The sequence below is a fragment of the Parasteatoda tepidariorum genome, chromosome 12 (assembly GCF_982258835.1).
Source record: "Parasteatoda tepidariorum strain Cologne lab strain chromosome 12, Ptep-v5.0, whole genome shotgun sequence".
NCBI classification, from domain to species: domain Eukaryota; kingdom Metazoa; phylum Arthropoda; class Arachnida; order Araneae; family Theridiidae; genus Parasteatoda; species Parasteatoda tepidariorum.
In genome coordinates this window covers 11,379,187-11,398,918 of record NC_141766.1, presented here as the reverse complement: position 1 = coordinate 11,398,918, position 19,732 = coordinate 11,379,187, and the positions used below count along the sequence as shown (strand labels likewise).

General features: G+C 28.7%; 1 protein-coding gene across 1 annotated transcript in view; it reads right to left on the bottom strand.

Moving 5' to 3' along the window:
* The window catches only part of LOC107443800 (solute carrier organic anion transporter family member 74D), a 160,478-nt gene that overhangs the window by 51,708 nt on the left and 89,038 nt on the right, over nt 1-19,732 (bottom strand). The window contains exon 4 of the mRNA XM_087156017.1: nt 1,628-2,627. Coding sequence (XP_087012143.1) covers nt 1,628-2,627 — 1,000 coding nt within the window. The remainder of the gene's footprint in view (nt 1-1,627; nt 2,628-19,732) is intronic.

Sequence of the window (19,732 nt, the reverse complement as noted above, 5' to 3'; positions counted from 1 at the left end):
TAGTTAACACTCATTAATTAGCCTATTTGAAGTTAACTCTTGGAAATTTTAAGATTGGCATTTAGTTTATGAAAATCCCACCATTCGAACAAAAGTTATTCAGGGTGATATATACTTTTTTTGATTCACTGTATTTTCTCTGTATAAGCACTGCTTTTACAGTGAAGCATTTTTACAGTTGTAGCAACCTGTTTCCTGTTCATCAGAATATCGCTTAATTTCAATCATGATATATGACGCTAAACAATTATGATATATGACTAAAGATAATTTAATTTGTTTCATAATATGATTTGTCACAATGCAATTTTTTTACAGGTTTTATCCCTGCAATATTCAATTTAATATTCCTTTTACTTCGATTTTTTGTTCAAACACAAAACTAGAAGCACTAATTTCCGCTTTTCAACACTGTAAAAATTCAAGATAAAATTAAGGGATAATAGTATTGACATCTGTAAAATTAATTTTACCGTAAAATACATTTTTAACGAGGAATTTCATACTGTACTTTTTACTGTGATATTTATTTAATTACAGTGAATTCTCAGAATTTAGTAAACATTTAGCACATTGCTGTTAAAATTATGGTTTATCAGATGTTTTTGTTCAGCAAAATTTTACTGTAAAAAGTAACAACATTCAGGGTTTTGGCACTTTTTACTGTCATTTTATCCGGAATTTTTTCCAATGTAACTACTATAGATTTAATCCGATTGCTGATTATTAGATTCAAATTCGTAAGCATTACATATGAATGATCGAAGCTGGGCCAAGTTTTTTAATATTCCAGAGTAACATTCATCCGATGTGGCCAGTACGGGTACAAAATGGGAACAGGCAAGTAAATTTTTTTGATTGAGATTAGTACCTCAAATTTTCTTCAACTATTATCATTCGTTGAAAAGTTAGTCCAGTCGCAAATTGAACTAAAAACTTAGAATCGATGAATTAAAAAACGAGTTATTATATTTTGAATGTTATTGTTTATTTTGGCTAGCTATTTTCTTAAATATTACATTACTTCTTTTTGAGATTATGGTACACATTTTAACAATGAAATTGATGATTTAAACAATGAAAAAGTCAGAAAAGCAATAGTTTAAAAGGGAAAAAACCTAGTGTAAGCAATAAGAAGTCGGGTGACTTTTTGTTTAACAGTCTAGTGTCACATTTTACCGATGTGGCTAGTATGGGGCAAAATGGATTATTGAGATTAGTACGCAAATTTTGCTTCCACTATTATCAGTCGTTGAAAAGTTAGTCTCTACGCAAATTTAACTTAAAATCATTTAAAAAAAGACTGTGTTTATTTTTTTTTAATGTTATTGCTCATATTGGCTACTTATTATTTAAATACAATTTACTTCTTAATGAGATTATGATACATATTCTAGACTATTAAAAAGTAAGAAAAACTCTATTTTAGGAGGGAAAAAAACCCTAAAAAGTAACTAATATTCTTTAAAATTGCAATGATGGGGTTACTTCTAGATGGCGTAAAAGATCGGGAACAGTAATCCTATTTTTGCGTCACTAACAACGTACGTGCTAAGCTATACACAGTTGATTATCCACAAATAAAATCAAATACTTTAAAACTTAGTTATATTGTAAACAAACTTACCAAAATATAGTGGGGACTCTCTGGTTGCTACATTATCATCAATGTATGGAATTCCAAGTGTGTAAACTGCTGTAGCTCCAATACCGATAAACAATAAACTGACAAAAAACACAGACAACACAGCATGTCGTACTCGTGTCTGATAAGCAGTATTTCCTGGCGCATCACAGCGAGAAGCAACTCTGCCCTTGTAAAAGGGAGTCATTAAAATATCGTTTTTGCTAGTAACATTATCAGAAGATTTGGCGCCATTTGCAAGAGGGACATCGCGTGGCGCAATCATTTTCGATGGTTCAACCATCACTATTTTTGATGATAAAGATTTATTATGAACAGATATTTTGGACATGTCATGGCACAATCTGGCGTTCAATTCACGCATTTTGTACGTTGAAGCATTAGGCTGATCATTCCCAAATGCACTAAGAGTGAAATCTTCTCCACTCCCAAATAGAAAATGAGGCGTTGAACATAAGATAGACGCAGCCGCAAACACTAACATACCACAAGCAATCCATTTAGGTCTATGACCTTGTCCACCATAATAAGTTAGTAATAAAGCCCCTCCAATTTGTCCGATTTCAGTTGCAGACATTATAATACCTGTCGTTTTGCTTTGAATTTGAAACAATTTTTCAATGGTGGTCAAAACACTCACAAAATAAGTGTAATACATGCCCTGGAGGACACTTGTGAGGCAAAAAACGACTAAGAAGGCTTTTTTATTGGCAAAAAATTGCAGCCATCGTGGTCTAAAAGACCACATGCCACAGTCGGTACCATCTTCAGCTGTTTCGTATTCAATAGATTTTATAGTTCTATTATCGCTAACGATATGGCCATTTGATCTACTGTTGTGTCCGTTAGCGTGATATCCGTTGCCATTGCTGGAATCTGAGTTTTTTCCAGCTAACGGCGTCCGTACATCTTCTTGGTCCCCAGTATCAGTTCCATTGGAATATCCCGATTCAACCATCACTTTTTCTTTAACTAGATTCACCTGAAAAGATCAATTATTAGAAACGGAAAAGAAAATTTAAAAATATAAAATGCAGGTACAGACTTATAAAATTGCAAGATAAATATAAAATAATAAGAATTTTAATATTTTTTTACGTGAAGAGCAGAATTAACTTTTTATTTAAATGAATAAGTATAAAACTTTAGAACACGCTGAATCACAATATTGCACAAATCTAGTGTAAAATTAGTAAGGTGATAAATAGAATCTTATTGCTGCACGCTACCCATATTACCGTACACCTTAAACCATCTTAAAATTGATTACATGATACTATGATCCCACAGTTTACTGATCTTAAGACACGGTTTTCAGTAGATCGTAGAAGTAAGTCAAGCATCACTGGCTGAGGTTAGGGGGTCAGAGAGCGGATGGGTGACCAGTTTGATCGGCTTGCGCTTTTTAGGTCCTCGTTAAATTGTTCTACCGTAAAGTGTTCGACTTCGCACCAAAGTGAGGGGGTCGTTTTCACTGCTGAGGATCAAATTTGTGACAGCATGTCTTCGGATTATCCGCAGGGATGTTACCTAGACCGTGTCCCGCAGTGGACTGATCGTTAAGACACGGTTCCTAGCAGATCACCGAAGTCAAGCATCACTGGCTGCGGTCAGTGTGCGGATGGGTGTCCACTTGGATCAGTCTGCGCAGGGACCGAGGGTGTGCGGTATGGGTCCTCCTTGTTAAAATGTTCTATCGTAAAGTGCTCGACTTCGCGTGCAGGTCGTCGGGCTACCGAAGAGGGGGTGCCATCCCCTCTGCAGAGGATCAAAATTGTGATGGCATGTCTTCGGATCATCCTCAGGGATGTTTCCCAGACAGTCGTGCGACGTAACCACGAGTGCGACGCAACCTAGACCTCTAGTGCGACGTAAATGAACTACAACTAATTACTTAGACCGTTGTTACTGTTCAGCTCTAGTGCGACGTGAATCACTACTACAATATGTAACTACTGTTACAGTGATAATATGCTTCAGCTTTAAAGGAAACATGTTTTTTTTAAGACCGTATTAACGTTGTAGTAAATTTGAACGATATTATAGCACAATGTTGAACTCACTTTTCTGGGAATATCGGAACAAAAATGTGGCCAATTCTATCAGTAATTAAGTCCCGTAATTATTTTGAAGGGGCAAAATATCAAGCATATTAAAAACAATAATTTAAGTTCATAAAAGTTTGGTAAATGCCAACCTGTATTTTAAAGTATATCAGGTTTAATAATTAGACTAAACAGTTGCTATCAGTTTTCCTCAAACTTTAGCTTTTATAACAATATGAAAAATGTTCTTTTTATTAATCTTGTCTATCATTGCCTCAATCTCATTCATTTTTAGAAAACATACATAAGAAATATAAACTATATTATTACATTTTTTATTAATTTCTTTCGGTTTCCCGATTATTTTGTAAGTGTTCGTGAAAGTATGATTAAGTGTCAATGTCTGCTACTCAGGGTCGTGTAACACAGTAAATTCTTTTAACTCAAGTAGTTGAAATTATTTATTTCATCAGCAATATGATACTAAGATAATTTAAGTGGATCATTGAAAGATCTACTTACATTATGACGTTTATTCAAGTAAAGAATAAAAAATGTATTAATGGAAATCTTTATTTAATGTTTTTAAATAGTTTCATATTGCAAAATCATCTTCAATTTTGATTTAGCGTTGAAAGATCGCAATCGAGATCAGTAAGTGGAATAAAAGTATTTATTTACATAGATGATAGATGAATTATACAAACTGTAATACTTAAGAATAAAATTTTACTTCACCTTTTTTATATTATCTCTTGTGAAAAGTAGTTTACTAGAGCATACTAAATGTGGGTTATTCTTTAAATAGAATTTCGTTGACATTTTCGGTAAACTATTTTAAAAAATAAGTTTGTATTCAAATTATAAATCTAATAATAACCAAACCTGATAGAAAACGAATAGAAATTTTTAGCAGTGTAATTGTATATCTAATATCTTAATTTCTAATAAGTAATTGTATATTGGCATTAAATTTGTGACTAGTTATGTTTTATGTCTTGTTATGTAAAAAATTTTCATAAAGAAATATAGTTTAGTTACATTATATTATTCGTTTTGATTATAGTTCGCCAATGTGTACCTGAGTTTCAGGTGGATAAATTTTTAGGTGGTATAATGCACTGAGAAAAAAAGTATGGTAAGTAAAGTAGAATATGGTAAAATTTACCGTGTTTCTTGGCTCTACGGGAGCACCAAAAAGCGCTGTAATTTTTACCGAAGAGCTTTGATAAAAAGTTTGGTAAAATTAACAATTAAAAATGCCTTTATAATTTGTGATAAAATTTGGTAAATGCTTTAAAGTTTAGTAATTTTATCATTGAGCCTTAGAGCATGGCATAAAAACCGGTTAAATTTCCCTTGCAGTTTTGTATTTTTCACAAAATGAGAGGTGAGAGCAGCGATGAGTCAGGGGATAGAGCGTTCACCTTCCGATGAAGCGCACCGGGTCAGGATCCCAGTCGATATGAATTCCGCATCCGGCTTGCACCGACCACAGTGCAGACGTGAAATATCCTCAGTGGTAGACGGATCATGGATTAGAGTCCCCTTGCCGTTAGGCTAACAGTGGGAGGTTCTCGTGGTCTTCCTCTCCATGTAACGCAAATGTGGGTTAGCTCCAACAAAATCGAAGGCAAATTTCTCCCAATACTCGATCCAAGAGTTCTCTTGTCTTCTGGATTGGGTTCAAAACTACAAGGCTACGGAGTTGACCATTAGTATTCGTAAACCCATAAAATTGGGTCGGCTGTTCAACGACGGTTATAAAATAAAATAAAAAACTCTCAGTCACGCTAAGATAGTAGCACCACAGAACATAGAAAATTCTAGTATTTCCCGTTTCTGACGACACATGCCAAACTAATTAAGCCACGTTCCACAATTCATTTGAAAAAACACAGCTCAACGAGATTCCAATGTCCATTACCTAACGAAAAGCCTAACATACCCTAACTCTAATGTCAGATTAAATTTCATTTTTCTGGTTTTGAAACCATGCTAATTGTAAATGGTTACAGAATGGCATAGTTTTATATTCATTTTTTTAACCATACGAGTTGTCAACGGTTTCAAAATCGTGAAGGTAAAAATGTCCCTAACCATAAACTTCACGGTTAGTAAGACGGACAGACTGCTACCGGTTATTTTACCGTAATTTTAGAATTAAAATAAAAATTCTAACAATATATTTGAAGGCTTTGGGAGACAATAATGTGTTATACCACAGTTTTCCTAAATGAGACATTTTTTTTTTAAACATCAGACTGTTCTTTTGTCTCCGAAACTACCATTAAATAACAATGTAATTTGCCGCGAATCGCAGAAACATCCTATTGCTTTCATTTAAAATTTCATATAATTGGTTGATATTTACTGGCAAAGCCATAAGTGGTTGTATTGCACCAGGCACAAAGCTAAAATTCTTTTTAAAGTATGATTATAATCCTATTGTTTTTATAAACTTGATGAGATTGTGTTGTATAAGGTCATTGAGCAAGGTTTTAACCATTTAGCGAAGAATTTTTATTAAACATATTTTTTATTAATTCGCATCAATCATAATCATCATCAGTAGCTCGACAGTCCTGGGTGGATCCTGGCTTTCTCAAGAAGACTGCACCAGTCCTTCCTTCTGCGTGCCACGGCTTTCCAGTCTCTGACCTTGATTGTGGTAAAGTCCCATTGGAGGAAATCCGCCCATCTTAGTCGGGGTCTTTCTAACTCCAGTTGGCCTTGCCAAAAAGATTCCATCAATTTGAGTCAAAATAAGTGGAAAATTCCATATTTAGCATTTTAATAATTTATGGTTATGAAATACCGGTGTTTTTTTCTGCATTAAAGGTAAAATCTTCCAAACACGGCTCACTACCAAATAACAATTTTTCAAATTTCCCCTTATTTGCAGTTATTTAGATCTAAGAGAAAGAGTTATTCATCATTGAAATTTCATTAATTTAAAAAATGAATTACTGATAGATTTTTGAATATGAATGAAAAAAATTCCAAACTGTTTTTTTTGGGGATTTTATATTTTAGTACAAATATAATTGCGAGAATCCAACAGATTTCTTAAATAACTTTTAAACTGTTTTTTATAACTGAAAAATACCAAAATATATTTTTGTTGGTCATTGAATGCCAGAAAAAAGCATAGATGAAAGGGACTCCGGTGACTCATCTGGGTCAAAGGGTTAATCAGAGGTAGAAATTAAAAAAACAATTAGTCACTCTAGCAACTAAATGATATTACTAGTCCGTGCCAATTTTCTCTGGTCCGTTTGCATGTCTTTCTTAGATATAAAAAAAAATATAATAAACTAATTTAAATAAAAATTACAAAGTAGAAAAAGTATAATGTTTACAATTACGTAAATATGCTACTTGGTGACAAAAACACAAAATAAACCACGAAAGCGAAAGTCAAACACCGAAACAACATACATCGATCACTGATACGGGGGATCGTTTTCTTAGGGGATTCTTTTGGGGATATTTTATGGCGATATTTCATTGCTTGTAATTAGAGCGTTAAAAAATACATTCATATAAAAGGGACAATGGTTAAAAATATAAAGAAAACATTGAAAAAAATATTATTAAAGAGAAAGGTTTTTAATAAATAATATAGCTTTTAAAAAAATATTAGAAAATTTAAAAGAATTGAAAAGTGGAAAAACTAGGAAAAGATATAAACTCTTCATCAGCTCATAGGATCATATTCGCCGAAAAGTGTGCTTTCTAATTTTGTATTAATATAGCCAAAGCAAAATATATCAATACAATAGTGTGAGTGTATACAATAATAAAACTTATTATTATTTATCTCTTCTATTAATCTCTCTTTTCCTTTATTCCTCTTAGTCTCGTTATTGTGTATACATATATATAAAACACGAAGAAAGTTAAGAAAAACAATGGCTTTATTGATACAATATCAGAAAGCACTCTGTTTTGCGGATATAATCGTGTGGGCTGATGAAAAGATTATATCTTTTTTTTCCGGTTTTTTAAATAAAATTTCATCCTTTTTTTTTTTTTTTTTTTTTAAAAAACTGTTGTTTGTTATTTTTTAACTTATTATTCCCCCTCCTTTTTTTTTCTTCATATGTCTATAATTTTTCTACATTTTGAACTTATATATATATATATATATATATATATATATATATATATATATATATATATATATATATATATATATATATATATATATATATATATATATATATATATATATATATATATATATATATATATATATATAAAGTTCCCAAATTCGCAAATCACTGATGGCGATATTTCAATCACAGTTCATCAACGTATTTCGATTTTAGCTTCATACATGCATAGAAAAAATAGCTTAATGTAAACACGTTAAATATTTCTTACGGTGTTATCATATGCAACTGTCAAGTGAAATGTGATTAAATATCTTGAACTAGGTCACAGTTTCTACGCAAGGATAAGAAATGAAAAAAAAAAAAAGAATAAAATGTGCCATGCAAAGCTATAATTCTTTCGTGAAATTATGATAGAAAAAGCCCCCATTCTATGTTGTTATGTAAAAACAATAGTGACGGCACTGATAAAATGAATATTGGTCTAATAAAGCAGGGTGAAAAGTTCACTGACCGACGCTATACGGAGACCTATAGGCGGGCACCAAATACGATCGATTTTTACAAGTACATGTCGCTTCACAAAACCTTCTTAAAAGTTACAATCGATTCCACATCGTTTCTTATTTTTTATTTTAAGGTTTAAGAACTGAAACATTGTCATAAAGCAAGATTTGCTATATAATTATTACGGTCAGAAAGTATTAACACGGATGACGTTTCATTCCTCCTTCAACATCACTTGGCTGAAGAAATATTTTATTCTGTAACTTTGAATAAATTAGGTATAAATAAGAAGAGATTTGAGCGCACTGCAAAAGTTTTCGAAAATTTGGTATTATGCAAATAATGAATTGTCATTCGTAAATTTCTAAAGTCATTTTTAGTGAGAGAAAACGATTTTATTTGCTTTAACCGTTTGACGAAAATGGGACATCGTTTTCTCTTTCATATATGTATTTTTCTAATTACTATCAACTTTTTTAAAAGTTTCATTATAAAGAAACAGTCTAAAAATCCGTTTGATTATCTGAATTATATTTTTATTAAGATTCTAAATCCAAAAAAAAGTAGTTTGAAATTTCTTTTTTTATTCATATTCAAAAATTTATAATCAATTGATTTTGCACATTAAAGATATTTCAATGATGAATAATTTTATAATACTTAATTTTTATCTGATTCGATTTTGTAAAATTTAGGTCAGATTCATGTCACAGTGAAAAAGCAAGCATGGTTAAAACTACCAGAATATGGTTTAATTTACCATGATTCTGGCTCTATGGGAACATTAAAAAGTTGTAAAAATATTTGTGATTATATTTAGTAAATATGGCTAAATTAGTTAATTTTATCATGATTTCTTAGAGCATGGCATAAGAACCATTTATTTCTTGAAATTTACTTTTCACTTTTCTATTTTTCAAAATGTTTAGTAATGAGAACTATACTTTTAAAAGCCAGAATTTCCGGAAACCATTAACCGGAAAAATTACCATATAAATCTTTTATTAATACCTTATATTTTATTTTATTACCAAAATTGTGTTTTTTTTAATATTTAATATTTATTTTTTTATTTTTAAAAAAAACAGAAATGGCATTACTATATAGTGCAGCGCTTTAACTAGAATTTTTTTTCCGTCTGGTATTATCTCGGCGCTGTGTTATGTTTGATTATCAAACTAATTTTATTTTAAGAATTATTGTATCTATACATCCTACATTAATGATTATTGCTTTATGTTGCATCGTAAAAATAACTTTAATGACTTTTATGTGTATTATGTCGTCCTTTTAATCACAAATTTAAGTGATAATATAAAAAAAGTAAAGTAAAAAAAAGTCTTATTTTAAAACAATATTTTAATATTTTTTATTAATTATTTTAGATGCTCAGAATGCGGTAAACTTTTTCAAAATAAAAATATACACGACTAAAAGCATAAAAAAGAAAAAGCTTACTTAATTCATATGAGTTCTAATTATTATAATCAAATCCAATAATATAGAGTTCTTTACAAAAACCATCGATTTTTTTAACCTCTCCTTTTGATGGCGTTTTTTTGCGATGAACGATATCTTGGTGATTTTCGATAATATTTTAGAGGCTCTTAATCGTTATTTTGCTGTATTTCAAATTGAATATTTACATGCCTTTTGGGGCATGTAGGTGTTAAAAATAAATGCTTGATAGGAATTTTTACATGCCCCGGGCATGTCGGCCTTGTTGAAAACAAAACATTAAAACGACAGTACGATCAGTAAAAAATAACCATATAATTGAGTCGTTGAGTAAAACAAAAGTAGAAAAAATATTTATAATATGATGATAATTTAGTGAGTATGACAATATAATATTAAAATTAGTGAGTAAAATCCAATATGATGATTAATTGAGTCGTTGAGTAAAACAAAAGTAGAAAAAATATTTATAATATGATGATAATTTAGTGAGTATGACAATATAATATTAAAATTAGTGAGTAAAGTCCAATATGATCATTAATTGAGTCGTTGGGTAAAACAAAAGTAGAAAAAATATTTATAATATGATGATAATTTAGTGAGTATGACAATATAATATTAAAACTAGTGAGTAAAATCCAATGTGATCATTAATTGAGTCGTTGAGTAAAACAAAAGTAGAAAAAATATTTATAATCTGAGGATAATTCAGCGAGTATGACAATATAATATTAAAACTAGTGAGTAAAATCCAATATGATCATTAATTGAGTCGTTGAGTAAAACAAAAGTAGAAAAAATATTTATAATATGATGATAATTTAGTGAGTATGACAATATAATATTAAAATTAGTGAGTAAAATCCAATATGATGATTAATTGAGTCGTTGAGTAAAACAAAAGTAGAAAAAATATTTATAATATGATGATAATTTAGTGAGTATGACAATATAATATTAAAATTAGTGAGTAAAGTCCAATATGATCATTAATTGAGTCGTTGGGTAAAACAAAAGTAGAAAAAATATTTATAATATGATGATAATTTAGTGAGTATGACAATATAATATTAAAACTAGTGAGTAAAATCCAATATGATCATTAATTGAGTCGTTGAGTAAAACAAAAGTAGAAAAAATATTTATAATATGATGATAATTTAGTGAGTATGACAATATAATATTAAAACTAGTGAGTAAAATCCAATGTGATCATTAATTGAGTTGTTGAGTAAAACAAAAGTAGAAAAAATATTTATAATCTGAGGATAATTTAGCGAGTATGACAATATAATATTAAAACTAGTGAGTAAAATCCAATATGATAATATTCTTTCAGGTACACGGTTAATTTAAGAAACAATTCGATTTTATCTATCGTATAAAATTATACATTTTCTATGTACTATAGAGATTTATGCTAAATTTATAAAGAATCTCTGCACTTGCTTTAAAATAAGTAAAAAAGTTTGAAATTAAACCCCCATGTTTAAAAAGAATTATACATGTGCTATAAAGATTTAAACTTAATTTACAGTCCCTGGCGAAATTATTAGACACCCTATAAGATTCTATGTAATCTTAATTATCAGCTCATACTATACGGCGTTATTGCTTTTACACAACTGAAACTGGTTTCACTTGTTTACGTCCGTGTATCAATTGGTTAAATTTGACAATATAAAATATAAATTCATCGATTGAATAATTTAAACGATATATTATATAAATATAGAATATTTATTATATCAGGTATTATATTAGTATATTATAATAATTAGATCAAACTATTAGACGTAGTGTAGTGTTTTAATAATTACATGTTTTGCACGATTTTATATGCAAAACTTTTATATTTAAACATATATGTAAAGGGTTTTTATTCAGTAGATTTTTTATACACTTCCTATTTGTATTTATTTTCAACGTATTGCATTACAATGTTAACCTACTGATACACAAACGTAAACAAGTGCAAACCGGTTTCAGCTGCATAAAAATAATAAAGCTGTGTAGTATCACCTGTTAATTAAGATTTTACATAGAATCTTAGAGTGCGTCTAATAGCTTGGTCACGGATTGTATAAAGAATCTCAGCTTTTATTTCAAAATAAACAAAAAGTTCTGAAAATGAAACCCCATTCTTGAAAAGTATCATACATATTTACTATTTATTTTTAATTGCTAAAAATAAAATGTGGAATATAAAAAAAATTTGTGAAAAAATTTTTTTCACGAAATTTTTTAATTTTTAAAAAGAATATTTTTTGTAACAGAGTGACCTCAATGTTCTTCTAAAATGTAACAGTTATTTATATTAAAATAATTTTTTTCACCATAAATTATGTATTAAGTATGATAATAAATCACGCAATTATAGTTAAAACGAGAGAAAAATTAAGACCCAGAAATTTAGGGGTAAAGTGAGAAACAATTAAGTAAATTTAGAGACAAATTAAGAGAAAAATTAAAAAGTAGAAATTTGGAGCTAAAATGGGAAATAATTAAAATGCAGAAATTTTGAGTTAAAAGGAAAGGAAAATTAAAATACGTAAATTTAAAGCTAAATCAAAAATAAAAAAAAATAAAAAAAGAAACATAGGTGTAAAAAGTTCTCCATCAAAGATCGTCTTCTTAAGTAGCGAAGTAGTTACAAATTTCTGAAGTAGTCACTAAATTTAAAAAAAGGTAGTAGTAGTTGACTACATTTATTACAAAGTAGTTGTAGTAAACTACAAAAATAATGTAGTTTTTTCCGACCACTGAGTCTGCCTATATAACTTTTCTGGAATGCACGTTGCCATCAGATATTTTGTTTTTAAGATAGCCACACTGACGCTAAGAAAAATATAAAGTTATAATATTAAGATAAGAAAAGGTCATAAATAAAAAGAAAAAAAAAGCTTCAAGTTAAAACGAGAGAAAAATTAAGATACAGAAATTTAGAGGTAAAAGGAGAAAAAAATTAAGATTCGTAAATTTGGAGACAAATTAAGAGAAAATTACAATGCAGAAATTTTGAGTTAAAAGGAAAGTAAAATTGACATTCGTAAATTTAAAGCTGAATCGAAAAAAAAAACAAACATTGGTGCAAATTAAGTTCTCCATCAAAGCTCGTCTCCTAAAAGTAGTGAAGTAGTTACAAATTTCTAAAGTGGTCATGAAATTTAAAAAAAAAGTAGTTGTAGTTAACTACATTTGTAACAAAATTAGCTGTAGTAAACTACAAAAGTAATGTAGTTTTTCCGACCACTGATTCCACCTATATAACTTTTCTGGAATTCATCAGATATTTTGCTTTTACGATAGCCACACTGACGTTAAGAAAAATATAAATTTATAATATTAAGATAAGAAGAGGTTATAAATAAAAAAAAATCTTCAAATGGACAAGCAGTAAGTGCTTTTTGAGGTATCGCAATTCCCATAGATCTCAAATCGTGTTAGTGTAGCAATTTCTACAAACAAATGCTTGAATAGAAACAGCAGTTTTCTACATTCATCAGCTTTCACCGTAAATATTATATCTTAAATTCCGCTTTTCCCCTTAGCCTCTACCGCTAAGCGACCCAATTTTTTGTTATCGCCTCCATTATCGTATCTCATTCGCAGACAAGGAAGCGCGTATCTTTTAAAACACAAGCCCTCATTTTATTACTGGCCACCAGGAAGTAAAAAAGCTCTTTTGGAATAATAAACATGATGACGGAAATCAAAATGATGCAATGCTTTTTATTGGGAAATGTTTTTCTTAAACTTTTGTTTTATACACTATGTTATAATTTTTTTCTCCACACTGACAAAAGAAAAAGTATTTTATTATTTATTTTATAACCGTCGTTGAACAGCCGGCCAAATTTTATGGGTTTATGACTACTAATGTTCAACTCCGTAGCTTTGTAATTTTGAACCCAATCCAGAAGACAAGGGAACTCCTGGATCGATTACTGGGAGAAATTTGCTTTCTAGGAGGACTTTTTGATGGAGCTAACCCGCATTTGCGTTACACGAAGAGGAAGAACACGAGAACCTTCCACTTTTAGCCCTGACGGCAAGGTGACTCTAACCCATGATTTGTCTATCATTGAAGATGTTTAACGTCCGTATTTTTGGTCGGTGCAAACCGGATGAAGAATTCGTTTCAACCAGCCACCGCTGGGATTCGAACCTGGCACACGTCATTAGTAAGTGAATGCTCTATCCTCTGTGCCACAGCGAGTCAATCCATGATCCGTCTACCACTGAGGATATTTCACGTCAGCACTGTGGTCGGTGCAAGCCGGATGCGGAATTCGTATCGACTGAGATTCGAACCCAGTTCACCTCATTGGAAAGCGAACGTTCTATACCCTGAGCCATCATGTCTCAAAGAAAAAACATTGTCAAAATTATCAGAACATGGTAAAATTAAATGTATTTGTGGCACCATGAGGAACACCAAAAAGAGCTGAAATTTTTAACGAAGAGCTTTGGTAATGATTTTGGTAAAATTACCAATAAAATATTGTTTTGCAATATGTGTTGAGATTTGTTAAATGTGGTATAATTTGGTTATTTTGTCGTGATACCATAAAGCATGGCATAAAAACCATTTATCTGGTAAAATTTACTTTTCAGTTTTGTATTTTTTACTAAGTATGTGATAATAAGAACTATAATTTTTAAAACTATAATTTCCGGTAAACCGTTAACATATGAAGGGAAAAAATTACCAAATAAATCGTTTAAACACCGTATATTTTAGTTTTATTAACCAAATTTAAGTTTTTTTTAACGGAAATGTCATTACTACAATAATTTTACCATTTTTTTCTGCGTAACATAATGCATACAGCATTTAAAATTTATATCAGTATTAAAAATGGCATTAATTTCAATAAAATTTAGCACTCTCTTTCCTCTTTTCAAATAATTAATTATTTTTGAAAACATAATTATATTTTTAATTGAATTGCAAAAAACTATTAATAATATATTAATTAGTACATAGAAAAAATACAAACAAAAATATTGCATACAAAAGCTATAGTGAATAATTGAACTAATTTCGCAGAACTATATTTCGCAACAAAGATTCAAAATTATTTCGCAACATATTTTTTTCCCCATCCTTATATAATGAAATGTAATTATACCACCATATTTCAATTTAAGAAATATGAATAAAAGTAGATGGAGAGATTTTCTGATACAGTTATGGTTATTAATATTATATAAGAAAATGTCAAGATACTTCTGTCAAATTAAGAGACTGTTTTTTGACTGAAATAAAAGGTTTAAATACCGCATATTTTGTTTTTTATTAACCAGAATTATGTTTTTTTTATAGATATGTCATTACCATACAGTACAGCAATTTTACCAGATTTTCTTTTACACGTTTAAATGTTATTTCCCACGCTGAGAAGAAAAATATGCTCAAAACTACCAGAATATGGTATAATTGACAGCGTTTCTGACTTATGGGAACACTAAAAAGCACGATATTTTTTATCATAGCGCTTTGTTAATGAATTTGGTAAAATTAATGATAAAATATTGCTTCATGATGCGTTTTAAAATTTCTTAAATATGGTAAAATTTGGCAACTTTATCATACCTTAGTAGAGTATGGCATAAAAACCATTTGTACGGTTAAATTTACTTTTCAGTTTTGTATCTTTTAGTTAATGTGTAGTATTAAGAACTATAATTTGTAATACCAAAATTTTCAGTGAACCGTTACCAACTGAACGGAACCAAAATTATGTAACCAAAATTATGTTTCTCTTATTTTTTATCTTTAACAGAAAGGTTTTTATCATGCAGTACGATAATTTTGCCAGAATGTTCTTCTTCGTAAACAAGTTACAATGTTTTAGAATAACTCGAAATATTACTAGTGATGGTCTATATTAAAAAATTTAATATCATGATATACCATCAGAAAATATCAATAATTTACGAATTATCACGACTTTTTCAATCTAATTAATTAAAATTTTTCAACAAGTTAACAGTTAAAAATCCTGTTATGAGTTAAAATCCCTCTTTTCCTTTTTTTTTAAAACATAATTTTCTATAATGAATCATTCAGATATATCTACTTTATGTATCTACTTTAAACATAAACGCATTCATCATGAACGATATAATTTACATTGTTTTATATTACTTTTCTTATGAACGATATAATTTACATTGTTTTATATTACTTTTCTTATTGTCTGCTTTGCATTCTGAACCAGAAGTGATTGGAATCCATAGATTCAATTCAAATAACTCTATTAAACTGGTTAACAGTTAAAAACTCTCTTTACTTTTCCAGATTTTTGCATAAATGAAACATTCAAGTACTTCTACCTCAAATATTAATGCATTCTTCATTAACGATATATTATATATCGTCACACATTTTCTTATGCTTATTATTTGTTTTGTATTCATAATTTAGAAGTGATTTGAATTCACAGAACAGTTGATTCAAATCCACAGATTCGATTCAAACGATTCATATTAATTGGTTTAAATCAATACAAGTGATTCGAATCACTGTTATGAATCACATAATAATTGATCTTCTTTAATGATTTGAATCACCTTTATGATTCATCTTGCCCAATTCTTTTCAGTCGCCATAATGATACTGTGAAGCATTGTAGTGAAGCAAAAGGTTTTTCTCTTCTTTCTACGCAAAAGGGATTTTATTCTTAATTTAGTCACGATACTTATCAATGTCAATAATTATTGACATTCACCCTTGTCGACAGTTATCGGCCCTTATCGTTGTCGATAATTATCAATAGATATCGTATTTACGATAAATCACGAGAATATGCTTTAAACACTAACGATATATTATATATCATCATACATTTTCTTATGCTTAGTATTTCTTTTGTATTCATAATTTAGAAGTGATTTGAATCAACTGATTTGAATCCACAGATTCGATTCAAATGATTCAGATTAATTGGTTTGAATCAAGGCAAATGATTCGAATCACTAATATGAATCACATGATTGATTTAATTTTAATGATTTGAATCACCTTTATGATTCGTCTTGCCCAATTCCACTCAGTTTCCATAACGCTACTGTGAAACATTGTAGTGAAACAAAATGTTTTCTTTTTCTTTCTACACAGAAGGTAAATTAGTCACGATATTTTATCAATATATATCGTATTTACAATTAATCATGAGAATATACTTTAAACATCGTAATCACGATAATTAAAGAAGATCGATATTTCACGATATAGCCCAGCTCCAGCTCTAGTAATTACTTAATATAACTTAAAGACTATAACATTTAATGCTTCGTATTCACTTAAAAGCATTATTGCATTTAGTTTTCATAGTATATATGATATTAATTGCACGCCAAAATATACTATTAACATTAATTATTATTTAGCGTTGGGCTTTATATTAATGTGTTCCAACAAATATAATATTTTTCCAATGATTTTTGCTCTTATGGTTATTTTTAGTTTATCAAAAACATTAAAAAGATATTACAAAATAATAAAATTCTATTTATAATAATTTTAAACCTTATATCGTAATAAAACTTTATATCATTTTTATTGCTGATCACCAGGAAGTTAAAAAAGCTCTTTTGGAATAATAAACATGAAGACGGAAATCAGATTGGTGCAGTAATTTTTTTGAGAAATGCCTTTCTACAAGTCTTGCTTTAATACACTATGTAAAAATTATTTTATCAGTAAGTTAATTTGTTATAAATTGATATTAAAATAACAGCTTATTACATAACATTAATTAATCACTTTAATATTTAATGTTGCGTATTCACGTAGAAGCAATGAAATGGTTTTAATGGTTAATGCAGGGTTGACAATATGTATGACACTAATGATAACACCATAACATGCTATTAGCATTAATTAATCATCATATCATTTGGTGTTGCTTATCTATCTTTAATCTTTTGTTTTAAGTGTGCATACATTAAAATAGTTTTTTTGGGTACTTAAGCCACACTATTCAAGTATTTTAGGGGTATTTTTTTTCATCAAGAAATAATATTTCAAAATAATACATTAAAAAACTTTATATTCGGATATAATTATTAGCTATTTGCATGTTTCTTTTCAAAACAATGTATGATATTATTTCTGGATATTAGAAACTTTTCTTTGTATGTAGTCTTGTGATAAATATCACTTGATGATAAATTAACTTTCGTTATGATAATCTAAACTTTCAAGATATTGTATCCATCTTTATTTATGAATATCAGAATTATATGTGTCGATAAATAATCTTGTGATAAATATCACTTAATGATAAATTATCTTTCGTGACGATAATTTAAACTCTCAAAATATTGTATCCATGATAATATTATCTGTGAATATCAGAACTTTTTGGTTCGAAAAATAATCTTACAATAAATATCGTTTGACGATAAATTATCTTTTGTGACGATAATCTAAATTTTCAAGATATTGAATCTATCTTTATTTATAAATATTAGAACTTTTTGTGTCGATAAATAATCTTGTGATAAATATCACTTGATGATAAATTATCTTTCGTGACGATAATTTAAACTCTCAAAATATTGTATCCATATTAATATTATCTGTGCATATCAGAACTTTTTGGTTCGAAAAATAATCTTACAATAAATATCGTTTGACGATAAATTATCTTTTGTGACGATAATCTAAATTTTCAAGATATTGAATCTATCTTTATTTATAAATATTATAACTTTTTGTGTCGATAAATAATCTTGTGATAAATATCACTTGATGATAAATTATCTTTCGTGACGATAATTTAAACTCTCAAAATATTGTATCCATATTAATATTATCTGTGCATATCAGAACTTTTTGGTTCGAAAAATAATCTTACAATAAATATCGTTTGACGATAAATTATCTTTTGTGACGATAATCTAAATTTTCAAGATATTGAATCTATCTTTATTTATAAATATTATAACTTTTTGTGTCGATAAATAATCTTGTGATAAATATCACTTGATGATAAATTATCTTTCGTGACGATAATTTAAACTCTCAAAATATTGTATCCATATTAATATTATCTGTGAATATCAGAACTTTTTGGTTCGATAAATAATCTTGCAATAAATATCGTTTTACGATAAATTGTCTTTCGTGACGATAATCTAAATTTTCACGATATTGTAAATCAGTTTATAATATTTGTGAATATCAGAACTCTTTGAGTCGATAAATAATCTTTTGATAACTAGCACTTGACGATAAATTATCTTTCTTAACAATAATCTTTCAGATATTGTATCTATGTTAATATTATTTGTGAATATCAAAACTTTATGTGTCTATAAATAATTTTGTGATAAACATCACTTGAGAAATTATCTCTCGCCATGACAGCGTTAACTATCTTTATTCTTGTATTTAAAAAATTCAGTAATTGGTTTCGAGGAAAGCACTTCCATTTTAATATTTTCCATTTTTTAATGATCACTCAAAATGCAATTTGATATGAACAAAACGCGAGGATATTAACATGTCAATTTTTGACGTTAGAAGTTTCATATAATTGCATCCGTATATTTTTAGCAAATTTATCCATATAAAGTAACATGGTGTAACTCATTATCATATTTTTAATATCAGTTTAAATTAAAATCAGTAGATAATTAGGTATATGAATATTGCTGTAGATGTATTTCTATCGTGGCTAGCAAAATATTTATAAAAATCTCAATGTCTTCCATTATAAGCACAATAAAATATAGGTAAATTTTTTTTTGAAAGTTAGAGAAAAAAAATAATTCTTTAAAATTTCAGCATAAAAAAGGGAAAGTTAAAACAATTTAATTCATTCTTGAATTTTAAATAGATCAAAATAATAATTTAAAAATGATACAATGATAAATGATGGAAGGGAGTACTGGATTAATATATCAAGAGTACTTTTTAGAGCTTTTAATATCATTATTTT